The 14,031-nt window shown below is 44.4% G+C and overlaps 1 protein-coding gene across 5 annotated transcripts in view; it reads left to right on the top strand.

Moving 5' to 3' along the window:
• DNAH2 (dynein axonemal heavy chain 2) overlaps window positions 1–14,031 on the top strand; it is a 92,976-nt gene that overhangs the window by 67,062 nt on the left and 11,883 nt on the right. For 4 of the 5 annotated variants that reach the window (XM_036223240.1, XM_016154766.2, XM_016154765.2 and 1 more), the window contains 17 exons: window positions 228–367; window positions 1,572–1,704; window positions 1,812–1,951; window positions 3,270–3,480; window positions 3,693–3,809; window positions 3,986–4,127; window positions 4,785–4,954; window positions 5,113–5,229; window positions 10,857–11,021; window positions 11,538–11,663; window positions 11,800–11,948; window positions 12,022–12,088; window positions 12,224–12,374; window positions 12,622–12,770; window positions 12,952–13,085; window positions 13,228–13,372; window positions 13,519–13,718. In XM_036223240.1, the coding sequence (XP_036079133.1) occupies window positions 228–367; window positions 1,572–1,704; window positions 1,812–1,951; window positions 3,270–3,480; window positions 3,693–3,809; window positions 3,986–4,127; window positions 4,785–4,954; window positions 5,113–5,229; window positions 10,857–11,021; window positions 11,538–11,663; window positions 11,800–11,948; window positions 12,022–12,088; window positions 12,224–12,374; window positions 12,622–12,770; window positions 12,952–13,085; window positions 13,228–13,372; window positions 13,519–13,718 (2,456 nt within the window). Of the gene's footprint in view, window positions 1–227; window positions 368–1,571; window positions 1,705–1,811; window positions 1,952–3,269; window positions 3,481–3,692; window positions 3,810–3,985; window positions 4,128–4,784; window positions 4,955–5,112; window positions 5,230–10,856; window positions 11,022–11,537; window positions 11,664–11,799; window positions 11,949–12,021; window positions 12,089–12,223; window positions 12,375–12,621; window positions 12,771–12,951; window positions 13,086–13,227; window positions 13,373–13,518; window positions 13,719–14,031 lie in introns of those variants that run through there. The other variant, XR_004951465.1, reaches the window with a different exon arrangement.

The raw sequence follows: 14,031 nt of genomic DNA, 5'->3' as shown, positions 1-14,031 counted from the left end.
TAACCCCCTGAAGAAGCACAAATCCCAGAATATGCTTCTGTGGCACCCCTTCTGCCCATCTCCCCATTAGGTGGAAGAGCTATTCCTCTTCAGCTGTCTTCCCTTAAAGGACCCTATTGGGAAGAGTTGCTTTAAAACCCACACTTCGTCAGCTCAGCCTCCCCTGCTGCCCTTCTAGTTCTGCCATTGAAAATGCAGCCCTCTGACCCTATGTGGCTTCTGTGCAGATCCAGACACACATCATAGAGCAGGCCCGGGCAGAGCAGGTGGTGGAGTCGTCGGACAGCCTCTTTGCCTACCTCATTGAGCGTGTGCGCAACAACCTGCATATTGTTCTCTGCCTCAGCCCTGTGGGCGACCCCTTCAGGTGCCTCCAGTTATAGCCTTCTCCCTCCTTCCCTGTGATAGCTCGCCCCTCTTTACAGGGGTCCTCTTTCCTCTTTTGGCCCACCACACTTTCTGGGAGTGAGTCCCATGAATAGTGCCAGTCTCTAAACCCTGAACACCCACTCTCCTTTGCATAGACCCAGGCTCCTTTCAGGAAGTACCTGCTGCTTACATATGAGTCATCCATTCCCTTTGGTATGACTAGATTTTTTTGGGGGGGTGGGAGTGGTAAGAGGTAATTTTTTGTTCTGCTTTTATTTTGTTTTCATTTTTTTGTTTTGTTTTGAAATTTTTAATTTTGGTGAGAAACACATAACATAAAATGGTAAATTTTATGTTATCTCACCCATTTTAAGTGTACAGTTCAGTAGTGTTAAGCATATTCACATTGTTATACAACAAATCTCTAGAACTTTCTCATCTCGCAGAACTGAAACTCCGTATCCACTGAATAACTCCCCATTTCCTCCGCCACCCAGTCCATGGCAACCACCATTCTACTTTCTGTGTCTATGAGTGACTTCTTTAGAAATCTTATATAAACGGAATCATACAGTTATTTGTCTTTTTATGACTTGCTTAGTTCACTTAGCATAACATCCTGAAGGTTCATCTATGTTGTAGCACGTGCCAACATTTCCTTCCTTTTTGAAGACTGAATAATATTCCATTGTATGCATATACCACATTTCGTTTGTCTGTTCTTGGTATGACTAGATTTTTAAGGGGATCGTAAAGTAGTAGGACAGAGAACTTGTGCAGAGAAGCAATTTGGGTTACCATTTTGTTAATTTTTGTGATAGTTATGGTATACAGTGAATTTACCATGTACCAGGTGCTGTACTAAGTATTTTATATGTGTCATCTCATTGAATTTCCTAACGACCCTAGTTAGTATGTTTCGTTATTCCTATTTAGAGATGAGGAAACCGATGTTTAGAAGGTTAGATCATTTGTCCAAGATCCACACCTGGAAGATGTGGAACCAGGTCTTTTTGACCCTAGAACCTGTTTCTAAATACTACTCTGAACTAGTTCTGAAGAGAGCAGAATCTGGACAAGGAGACATAAGAACACAAGGATAGGGAACTTAGGTTCCTAGAAAGCTGGTAGACCTGCGACAAAGCCAGTAGCTGGAGGTTGTCTGTGAGTGGACTTAACTGCCTCTCGAACTCCCTCACCAGGAACTGGATCCGCCAATACCCAGCCTTGGTGAACTGCACAACCATCAACTGGTTCTCAGAGTGGCCCCGTGAAGCTCTGCTGGAGGTGGCTGAGAAATATCTTATGGGAGTAGACCTGGGAACTCAGGAGAATGTGAGGCGCTTCTCCCCATCTCTCTCCACACACCCTGAGTGCTCTTCCATTTCTGTACTCCATATACCTTCACTCTCTGTCCTACAACCTTTATCCATTGGCCTCAGATCCACAGGAAAGTGGCCCAGATCTTCGTCACCATGCACTGGTCAGTGGCTCAGTATTCCCAGAAGATGCTGTTGGAACTGCGAAGATACAATTATGTCACACCCACCAACTACCTGGAACTTGTGTCTGGATATAAGAAGTATGTAGTGGAGTGGGGGACATGGAGGGTCAGGGAGCTCGGTCTTTTGGGGGCATTTGGTGAAATGACATATGGGAAATATCCAGGAGCTAGCCAAGCAACTGGCCCAAAGACCCAGGTGCTAATGTGGAATGGCAAACATGCGAGGGATCTTAATTTTGCACAGGAAGTTAATAAAAGAGAGATGGGCTGTCTAGGGGGTGTGACCATCTCTAGAGTCCTCTGCCAATGGCCCCTCTCCATATACTCTACCCTTATTTTCTGGAATGACATTTTTTTTTCCCAACCACAACACAGTGGTGACATTGCCATATATACCCATATATATATACTTAGTCCTCTCCTCTCTACTTTTAATATTTCTAGACTTTCCACCATTCCAAACATTTACATATTCATCCATTAAGTTATATTGAGTGTCTTTTTTATGTGCACAGTAATGATTTGCTTTGAAGGATATAAGAGAAATGTAAAAAAAAAAAAAAAAAACACCCCCAAAAAACCTCATATGTTAGATTTGGCATTTAATCAAGATGAAGAAAAAGTCATTTGTAATAATAATGTTAGTCAACATTTATTTATTCATTTAATATATATTTTCTGAGCACCTACTATATGCCAGGCACTATTCTAGATTCTTACAATATACCAGTTAATAAAATAAAGTCTTTGCCTTCCCTGGACCACAAGCTTACATTCTGTTTACTGTTTGCTGGTCACTATGCCAAGCCCTTTATGTGCATCTTTTATTTAGTCCAGAAAACAATCCTGCATAGACTTTTTTTTTTTTTTGGCTTGTACAATGTTAAAACTTTTTGAATGAGTTGCCAATGTTTAAAACTTGAGAGCCTTGGAAAAATCCAGATAGCCAGCTTCTCTCTAAAAATCAGCAATTTTGGCAATACTGAGCCCAAATCCATTTCCACATGGAAAAAACAGGCTAGAGACAGGGATGGCTACTCCTTTGGGATAGTTTTGTGTTTTCTAGTTCACTGCGGCCTCCCTGCCTGCTGCACAGAGGGTACAGTGGAAGATTCTCAGGTAGGGAGGTGGTGTGATAAAAACAGTATCTAGCAAGCTGATATTGACAGTAATGTGTAGAATAAATCAGAAAGACTAGAGTATGGAAATGCAAAGATCAGTTGGGAAGCTGTTGGCAATGATCTGAGCAGGAAATGACGAAAACCTGATGAAGGTGGCGGTGGCAACAGAAAGAAGACAGGGATAGGAGACACACTGGGAAAGGGAAATCATCTAGGGCACTCCCCTTTCTGGGAGCCCAGACTCTCCAGGCACCTTATTTTACTTTGTCCACCAGCTTGCTGGCAGAGAAGCGGCAAGAGCTGCTGGACCAGGCCAATAAGCTGCGGACGGGATTGTTTAAGATTGATGAAACGAGGGAAAAGGTGGAAGTGATGTCACTGGAGCTAGAAGATGCCAAGAAAAAGGTGGCTGAGTTCCAGAAACAGTGTGAGGAGTACCTGGTCATCATTGTGCAGCAGAAGCGGGAAGCAGATGAGCAGCAGAAGGTGGGGGGATCCACAGTGGTCCTGTCCCTCATGCCACCTACTACCAGCATGTACTGGGCAGAGGCTTACAGGCCTCCATCAGTTACTGCGTCAGCGGATGCACATTCCACTCCAAAGTTTTTTTAGCTTTATTTTTCCTCCTACTACCAATGCTGTCACCCCTACCTTTGCCCAAGGTAAAAACGAAACCGTCATCCTCTTTTCATCCCTAGGCTGTCACAGCCAATAGTGAGAAGATCGCAATTGAAGAAGTCAAGTGCCAGGCACTGGCTGACAATGCCCAGAAAGATCTAGAAGAGGCGCTGCCAGCCCTGGAAGAGGCCATGAGGGTATCACAGCAGGAAGACCCAGTGAAGGGAGTGGGGCTGGCCTTCTTTGTCCTCAAAGTCGCTGGGATTATGGGAAGAAGAGGGGGTATTTCAGCTGGGTTCTATCTCCATAAAGGACCTGTCTTGCCACTTGAGTTGACTCTGGCTTGGCTCCCTAAGTGAATCCCTTTCCCCAGGCACTGGAGTCTCTGAACAAGAAGGATATAGGAGAGATCAAGTCTTATGGGCGGCCCCCTGCTCAAGTCGAGATAGTGATGCAGGCAGTCATGATTCTTCGAGGCAATGAGCCCAATTGGGCAGAGGCCAAGAGGCAACTAGGTAAGCTAGAGGACCAGGAGATAATGAACATCAATCCACCCAACGTTTATTATTAATCATCTGCCGTGCATCAGGCACTCTGAGAGACAGAGATGAATGAGGCATTGTGTTGACCCTCAAGAGCATAGAGCCTAGTAGGAAAGAGAAGACATAAATATCAGTTAAACTTCTCTGGTTGTAAACAAGAGTAAACAAATCATTTTAATTTAAACAAACAAAAAATTGTCATAAAAATATGGGACTATATCTCAAAATCCAAGAATAGGAATGCCTTTGACTACCCCCCCACAAAGGACAAGAATCAGAAAATGGAAAACAAGAGTCTTTCTGTTTTATTCTTGTGGTTTTCTCTGCTTTGAGTTCCCTTGGAGAATATAGCTTGCAAGCCTCAAAAAGTGATGTGTGGGGCAGTTCAGGTGAGCGTGTTCAAGGTAGGTGATGGGAGATGAGGCTGGGAAGATTTGGGGGAGAGCCTGGGGCTGCAAGCTTCTACAGAAGGGAGCAAGGTCAGTGGAAGGAATTCGGGCTGGTCAGATATTTTGGCCTTGGGAACCGAGCCCAGGAAAAACATAACTCTGCCTAGGCAGTGGAGGTGAAACCTGGACCTTGAGGTGGGGGTAGGCCTTCTGGCTGAGGCCCCCAATTTTCATCCCATAGGGGAACAGAACTTCATCAAATCACTGATCAACTTTGACAAAGACAATATCTCAGATAAGGTTCTGAAGAAGATTGGGGCCTACTGTGCCCAGCCTGATTTCCAGCCTGACATCATCGGCCGTGTCTCACTTGCTGCCAAGTCCCTCTGCATGTGGGTACGGGCCATGGAGGTAAGCAGTGGTGGGATGGGGTGGGGAGCAGTGAGGCAGGCCTGGGAGGGGGGCGATGCACACAGGAGAAAGCTGGGGGAATGGAAGACCCAGGTGAGAAGAAAGCTGGCAGGCGAATGGGTGAGTAAGAGACCCACAGCCTGGCCATCTCTCTGCAGATGTATGGGCGGCTGTATCGGGTGGTAGAGCCGAAACGCATCCGAATGAATGCTGCATTGGCCCAGCTTCAAGAGAAGCAAGCAGCGCTGGCTGAGGCCCAGGAGAAGCTGCGGGAGGTGAGCCTCAGGCCAGTCTTTTCTGCAGTGGTCTCTCTCCCTGATTTCCGGGATGCTTCATTACCATTTATCTCTCCCCATCTAATTCTCCTCCCATCTCCTTTCCAGTCCTGTCTGCCTCCCACTCTGTACTCATTTAGATGGGCTGCCTCTGGCTCAGAAAACTAAGCTGATTGCAGAAGGTTACAAAGGCACAGAGGGCACTGTCTTCAAGGAGCCCTTGTAAAGACTGACTCAGGAGATGGCCCACTCTGTCATGACATTTGGAGATGAGCCTTGAGATTAACTGGTGAAATCTGTGTGGCAAATTGGTCTTTGCTGGGAAGGGGGGATAGGGTGGAATAAAGCAAGAGTGTTGACATCACTGCTGCAGAAGAGTGTGAGGGTGTCTGAGCAGATTATTGCGGGGGACAGAGTCATCCTGGAGGTAGAGGTAGTTATTTATTGTGAGCAGGCTAGACAACCCAGAAGGTGATTTTCCACAAGATATGTGCACAAGTAATTCTCAAACAAAACAGAATTTAAAGGGCTATTTTGAAGAGTTAAAGTTTTTCCAGTCTATCATTTAATTTTTCTATTGATTTAATAGGTAATACAGTCACATAGCTTGAAATTCAAAAGGTATAAAAGATGTCTCCCTATCACCTTATGCTCCTTTCCCTTGAAGGCAACCAACATTACACTTTTTTTTTTTTAATCTATCCAGGGGTGTTCTATGCTTATATAAGCAAATATGTATCTTTTCATTTTTTACATTACACACACTGTTCTGCACATTACTATCTTACTTACCTATATATTGAAGATTATTCCATATTGGTACAAAACAGGTTTCTGCTTTCTTTTTACCACTGCATGTTATTCCAGTGAATGGCTATACCATCAATAATTTAACCATTTCCTTTTTAATGGATATATTCATTGTTTTTAATTTTCGATCTTGTCCTCAAACTTTGTTGATGCTGTCTTTAACTATATAGAAGTTTTAAATCTTTATAGAACCAAAGCTGGTTATACTGTTTCAAAATGTTTTAACCAAAACCAACTACGAAGAACAACCATGTCTGACCTCCTCAAATCAGACGAGGAGCCCGAGGTTTAGCGAGGTTTAGTCTGCTCATTACTGACAGACTTGGGCTAGAACCTACCTATGTTTCCTGACTCCAAGCCCATTGCCACCATGGTTCATCCAGTCTTTTCCTGCTGCAGCATCTTTACAGTGTAGAGCTGCCTTTAAGGGTTCTTTTGATTCTGTTTGTGCAGAATTAACCAGGCTGGGCAAGTGGGCTTCTGTCTGCACATACTCCTCCATTGCCCCATCCCTGCTGCCACTGTGGCCTCCCAACTTCTCGTGAAACCTTCATTCTTTTACTCTTTTTTTCAAGTGTGGATAATCACAGGTGTGGTGACCCATTTGGAAAGGTTTCTCTCCCCTTCATGAATCATATCCTGGGCCAAATAATTAGGGGTTGTTTCCTTCACATGTGAACGATGAGACCTCTGGGGTCAGCTGCCAACAACTTCATTCTTCGGACAAACATTTACAGAGTACTCAGTGTTGGTCTCTTGAGAACACAGGGTTGGCTTAAAGCCTTTCCAGGTGACAGCAGTCAACCACACAAGAATAAAAACCTAGCAGCCCTAACATGAGCCTCTACAAATCACTGAAGTTGGGTTTCATGTGTAGACACTCAAAGCCCCACTCAAAGCTTCTTAATGGGTTTTCTGGTCTGCAAATATATTCTCGAAGGGATCCAAGAACTAGCAGCCTTCTTCTATGCCTGGGTTCTAAACTAAGAAATAAAACGAAAGGCTACAATATCACTTTTAAAGACTAAGTTGGAAGATGAAGCTGACTCTGTGGGTGAGTGTTTCCACTATCCAGTGACCCCATAATCAGACAAACTTTCCCAGTCTCGGGCGTTGTTGGGGCTGGCAAAATGAAACTTGTGCTCACCCCAAAAAGGAAAGGGCCTGAGCTCAGTTGAGTATTCCCAGTTTATTCTTCCCAATTTCAGCAATTAGATCAGTTATGTAACTCTCCTGGAGAAGAGGTGAGTAAAGGTGTGGAAGAAGTCTTCCAATATGCAAGGGAATGATGAAGATAAAAATTTATAACAAAACATGACCCCGGAAGAAAAACTAAACCAAGAGATAATTCAGGCTACAGTGAAGAACTTGAAAAGCAAATCTAATCTAAAAATTGGTATCCTCAGGGAGTGATCAAGGGAGAAATGACATCCCCAAAATAAAAAAATAGGATAATAAGAGAACAATTTCATACAGAAAAAGAAAGAAGTCTGGGAAATTAAAAAAATGATCAAAGTATGGCATTCAATAGAAGGGTAGGAAGACAAAATCGAGGAATATAATAGAAAAACAAAACAAGACAAAACGAAATCAGAAAACCTAAGAGCAATGTAAGAGATGCAATCCAACCACTAAGAATTTCTGACAAAGAAAATCTGGGTTAACAAAAAAATGTTTGCCAACCAGTTCAGCATGCACAGCGACCTATCAGGATGTGCCTCAGCCACAAGCAGTCAGTCAGCCAGCCGCCCGGTTCGCTCTGGGCACCAGTGTTGTTACCAGGTGGTAACAACACCACTGACATTGTTTATGGCATTCGACCTTTAGAACAACCTAAAGACAGAGCTCAGAAGAGATTGACTGTGGCTTCTGAGCGGGAATGTTATCAACCTTGACAATATAAAAAGACAAGCACAGCTAAAAAAAACTTGGGAGATGGAGCTAGGTGGGGGTGGTGAAGAAACTATCAGGCAATGCTTTTGTACTAGATATTATAAAGCGAGGTTTTAATATGTTATTTAAAGTTATAAGGGTAACCAGTAGAAAAACTAAAACTATTAGGAGTAGAGAAAAAGGGGTGTGGTGCGGAGTTATAAGGGATTAAATCTTCATTTAACCTAGCATAAATTCAATAGAAATAGTATAAAATTCATAAAGCAGGAAACAGCAGTATGGAATACACTCGTATGTATAGAGAATGCCTCTGGAAGAATATTTAAGAAATAGGTCACACCGGCTACCTTGAGAAAGGCGCTGGGTTGTTGGAGAGCAGGGTTAGGAAGAAGACTTCTCATGCTCTTGTGCCTTTTGAATTTTAAAGTTGCTCATTTTCAAAGTAAACAAAATAAAAATAAAAATAAAATAGCATCAAGATGTGCTTATGTCCCTACAAGAACATTCATTACAGCATTAATAATAGAAAATGTTGGAAAGATACAAATATGTATCAGGAGACTTGTTATATAAATAATGGTACAATCATACACAAAATTATTTTGCAACCTTTAAAAAGAATGAAGCAGCTCAACAAGAAAGAGTAGAGAGACAAGTGAAAAATAATATGGAACAGTGTTGTGTTTTGTTATAATCACCTTTATGAAAAGTTCATCCATTCGAGGAATATTTATTAAGTGCTGGGCACTATTCAAGGTGTAAGGAAGGATTCAGTGGTGAACGAGACCCTACCTTCTTGGTGCTTGTATTTTCTTTATAATTAATGGACTCTGTATGAACTCTGTCTAGAAAACTATACAAGAAACTGGTGATAGTGGTTCCTCTCAGGCAGGGGCTGGGGGCTGGGTCAGGAGTGAGAGGAAGACAGATCCTTCATATATACATTTTTGTTCCTTTTGAATGTTGATTCACTATTTAAAAGAAACAAATGGGAAAAAATTTTTGAAAAAGGCAAGATGTTGTTAGGTGTGGTAATGGTGTTATGATTATGTGGGAAAATGTCCCTTTTTTTTTTAGAGATTCATTATGAAGCATTCAGGTTTGAGATTTCATGAGTTTGTAATTTAAGATACTTTGGCAAAAAAACAAGTAGATAAAATAAATATAGCAAAATATCAACAACTGTTAAGTCTATGTAATGAGTATATAGGTATTCTTTTATATTATTCTTTTTCCTGGGTTTGAAACTTTTCATAATAATATTTTAATTAAAAAGATTAAAACTGCAAAAAAATTTAAAACTGTCAACGGATTAATGTATATTAAAAAAAAGCGGCATAAGCATAAAATTCAGAGACATATTGTTAAGTACCAGAAGAAATAAAAAGAGAATAGTTAAATAATTTGCTACTGAAGAATGGGACTGGACGTGGAAAAGGTGGGCTAGGGGACTACTGCTTTTCAGTTATAACTCCTTTTATTCTTTAGGGTTTTAATCTTGTGCATATATTTTTTGTATAAAAAAATAAAAATAGTGAAGACGACATCACAGGCAAAATAAATAAGGAAATATCAAGTGGCTGGCTGCCTCCCCACAGACAAATCTCCACGGGAAGCCAAATTATAATCAGTGTTCCTGATGAGCAGGACTCAGCACAGGAAGGCAGTCATGTGAACCTGACGGCAGGGGTTATGCGGCAAAGATATGGCTTCCATCAAGGTTAAACCCAACCCATGTGTGCGGGGGCCAGGGTGCCCCTTTTCTTGAAGGCCCCTAGCCAGAGTTTCCTCTGGGTGGCAGAGCTGACCATGCCCCTTCTGAGTGGCACCTTGTTTAAAGATATTAATGCCTTCTAACAGGTTACTACTAATGGTTCACTTATAAGCTGTCTTGTTGCTCAAAGTTGACATTTGGAAACTCCACTTGCTTTAAAGACTATTTCTTGGAGAGTTAGCTATCCCATTTCAAGACCTAGGAGGTCAGTCTCAGCGGCTGGGCCTGAGTACTGCTTGCTTACTCTGCATTAGGCATTGTGCATAACCCACATTTATCCTTCAACTACTGGGTGAAGCTCACTCAGTAAAGTAGGGCAAGGATCTGAACACTCTGTATTATTACTGCGGGCTACCTCTCCCAGTGGGGATTGCAACAGGAAAGGGAAATAACATTTGTGATGTGCATACGATGGGCTAGGCACTTAGTGTAATGCTAACCCCATATTCCTCATCATTAAAAGGATGGGTGATACAGTGTATATTGAGACACAGTTATTATTTGCCAGTCACACATATGGGGTCCTGGAAGAGTCTCGATCAGTTCTCTACTTCAGATTTGAGTGATATATTCCAACCTCAGCAGAGCCCATAGGGTAGTGATGAATTGAGGGAGGCTTCTCTAGTAGGTAAAGTCTTCTCAGGTTCCTGTCTCTGGTGTGGAAACTTGAACCAGGGCCTTTCCCTTGAATGGATTCCCTGCTCCTCTCTCCAATGATTTTTGGGTTCTTTTCTAGCTTTTTCTTCCTTTCTCAAGGTCTCACCTTAGGTATGGCCTCTGGCATAGAGTGGCAGTCATTTTGTGCTGTCCGATCCTCTTTTGCTAATGTATCTCATGTGGTTGATTATGCTACAAGAGGTCTGTCTCCTACATAGTCTTGACTTTCATTTCCAAGTATTTTCTGTACTCAAGGAAAGACTGGTGAAGGAAAGTGAAAGAAAGCTCGTCTCACATATTTTATTTTGTTTTCTCCTTACAGCAACCCTATAGGTAGGTGTTATAATTCTTATGTTGCACATGAAGAAATTGAGGCTCAAAGACATCAATTTACCCAAGGTCATACAGCCACAAAATAGCAGATTGGTGATTTGAACCCAGAACAATCTGGCCTCAGCCCTGTGTTTGACTTCTGCACTCTGATCCCTCCCAGGTGGCTGAGAAGCTGGAGATGCTGAAGAAACAGTATGATGAGAAGCTGGCACAGAAGGAGGAGCTTCGAAAGAAGTCTGAGGAGATGGAGTTGAAGCTGGAGCGAGCTGGGATGTTGGTGTGTGGGTTGGCTGGCGAGAAGGCCCGATGGGAGGAGACAGTAAAGGTGAGATCAGTTGTATCACCTGGTTCTCCTTCCCTGCCCACCAGTTCCAAAAGCTCTCATCTTCTTTAGTTTGAAGGAAAGTCAGGTTAGGGACAGCTTGGGTATAGGAATATCCAAGAATGGGAAATCGGAGTTATTCCTCTCTTCTTTCTCACGTTTGGTGAGAAAAGTGGAAGGAAAGATTTTTTGTACAGTTAGGTGATCTGCTTCCACGTTTAGGTAGGGCTGAAAAGCACACATGAGCACCCTATATTTTGCATGCTGACTGGATAGAGACAGTCATGGGGCTACTTGTCTCTACATTCAGTGAGCTCTGGGCTTCATGAAAGGGTTAGGCCTTATTGCCAGAATGTAAACAGAATTGCTGTCAAAGATGGGGAACTCAAAGGTAATTAGAACCAGGTTAGAGCTCTCCGGGGCACAGGTTTAGGAGAGAGAAAGAATCTCTGATCTAGACAGTATCCAGAGGAGAGTGCCTTCAAAAAATTCCAAGTATCTCCCAATACTGTCCTCCAGGGCTTGGAGGAGGACCTGGGCTACCTGGTGGGTGACTGTCTCCTAGCAGCTGCTTTCCTGTCCTACATGGGACCCTTTCTGACTAACTACCGAGATGAGATTGTCAACCAGATCTGGATCAGGAAGGTGAGGCTCAGGCATGATGAATGAATTCTTGGGCTCTGAGACCAGGTACCTTTGGGAGTAATAAGAGATATCGGGAAAGGACAGGGGTTCTAGGTGCAAATCTCCAGGCTGAAATTTGGGACTCTCTCCTACCCAGATTTGGGAGCTTCAGGTTCCTTGCTCACCTCGTTTCACCTTCGATAACTTCTTGTCCAATCCTACCAAAGTTCGGGACTGGAACATCCAAGGATTGCCCTCAGATGCCTTTTCCACTGAGAATGGCATCATCGTCACCCGTGGCAACAGGTAAGGATGCTGCTGGGAGCATGATGGGGAGTAAGGGCAGAGCTGGTCTTTTGACAGACGCTTCCTCCTTCAGGTGGGCACTGATGATTGATCCTCAGGCCCAGGCCCTGAAATGGATCAAGAACATGGAAGGAAACCAGGTATAAGACTGGGGGGCTGGTTTCGTCCCCTTGGTGTCTCTTCCCAAGACCGTCTCTTTCTGAGTTCCTACCCTGAGGCCATTTTTCCCTTTGAATCCCTCAATGTTTCTTCCATCATTTTTCCTTGCTTTCCAGGGCCTCCAGATCATTGATCTGCAGATGAGTGATTACCTTCGGATCCTAGAAAAGGCCATCCAGTTTGGATACCCAGTGCTGCTCCAGAATGTGCAAGAATATCTGGACCCCACACTCAACCCTGTGCTCAACAAATCTGTAGCTCGAATTGGTCAGGGTCCAGGCTTATTGTGGGGTTGGACTATGGGACTAATCCTAGAGACCAGCCAAGTGTGACAGTGGGGAGGAAAGGGATGGCTCTTTGACTGTGTCCTCTACTTACCTGTCCCTTCATCCAGACAGCCCTAGGCTGGGCCATTAGGACAGTCTGAGTCAACTGCCACTGAGCTGTTCAGGGAATGGGTCAGCCCACACCTGGTCACATGGAGTCTTTGCCCTTGACCCTCCTGTGGGTACAGGTGGTCGACTGCTGATGCGCATTGGAGATAATGAGGTGGAATACAATACCAATTTTCGTTTCTACATCACCACCAAGCTCTCCAACCCCCACTACAGCCCAGAGACCTCGGCCAAGACCACCATTGTCAACTTTGCTGTCAAAGAACAGGTAGGTGTGGTTGACCTCTAGGCTGAGCTAGGGTGAAGTGGTCAGGGCTGTAGAGCTCTACAGAGTCGAAAAAATGGCTGAGATTGTGCTGGGTGGCCAGAGGGGCTTGGGAGGTGTAAAAGGCCAAAAGGGGTGAAGGTCACTGGAATGAGATTTTCACTGTGAGTCCTGGCGCCTCCAGGGTCTGGAGGCCCAGCTGCTTGGCATTGTGGTCCGGAAGGAGCGTCCTGAGCTGGAGGAGCAGAAGGATTCACTAGTTATCAACATCGCTGCTGGCAAGAGGAAGCTCAAGGAGCTGGAGGATGAAATCCTTCGGTGAGACCTTGCCTCCACTCTCACACCTTCCCACTGGTCTACCTGCAGGCACAACTAGCACCCCAGGGGGCTCATGGAGCACCTGCCTCCCAAACCAGCTCTCCTAACCCCTCCATCCATGTGCCTCTTGGCTTCCCTCCAGACTGCTGAACGAGGCCACAGGCTCCCTGCTAGATGACGTGCAGCTGGTGAACACCCTTCAGACCTCCAAGATAACTGCCACCGAGGTGACCGAGCAGCTAGAGACCAGTGAAACCACGGAAATTAACATTGATTTGGCCCGAGAGGTGAGTGTCTGTGCCCTCCAGCCCAGCCCCCACCAGCCATCAAGATGCAACTCCAACTATGTTGGCATAAGGCCCCTTCCTTCCCTGAGCCCTGCCCCCTGCCCATGCCATGCCCCTCCATGGCCCTGACTCCAACCCTTCTGCAGGCTTACCGCCCATGTGCCCAGCGGGCATCCGTCCTGTTCTTCGTGCTCAATGACATGGGCCGCATCGACCCCATGTACCAATTCTCTCTGGATGCCTACATCGGCCTCTTTATCCTCAGCATTGACAAGAGCCATCGCAGCAACAAGCTGGAGGACCGCATTGACTACCTGAATGAATATCACACCTACGCTGTCTACAGGTCTGAGGTTCCTCCCATGTTCCCTAGGCAGGCCATGTGGCTGGCTCTAATGCAGACCCTTCTTGCTACTTCTATCTTACTGCTTTCCTGTGCCATCATCTTGGGTCCCCTGCTCTCCTCCCCATATACCTTCCCTGGGTAGCTCACTCATTGCTTTAGTCTAACCATTTCCTTTGGGCTGACTGTTCTCAGTTTCGTATCTTTAGCTCTTCCTTGAGAATTGGAATTGTATATATAACTGTCTACTATACCAGTACTTCTCAAATGGTAATGTGCCTACAGTGTGAGTAGCAGGGTACTTGATTTCTCTACC

The sequence above is a fragment of the Rousettus aegyptiacus genome, unplaced genomic scaffold, assembly GCF_014176215.1.
Source record: "Rousettus aegyptiacus isolate mRouAeg1 unplaced genomic scaffold, mRouAeg1.p scaffold_m13_p_6, whole genome shotgun sequence".
Classification (NCBI taxonomy): domain Eukaryota; kingdom Metazoa; phylum Chordata; class Mammalia; order Chiroptera; family Pteropodidae; genus Rousettus; species Rousettus aegyptiacus.
Note: the sequence above shows the minus strand (reverse complement) of the source record. Positions and strands in the feature narration are given on the sequence as shown.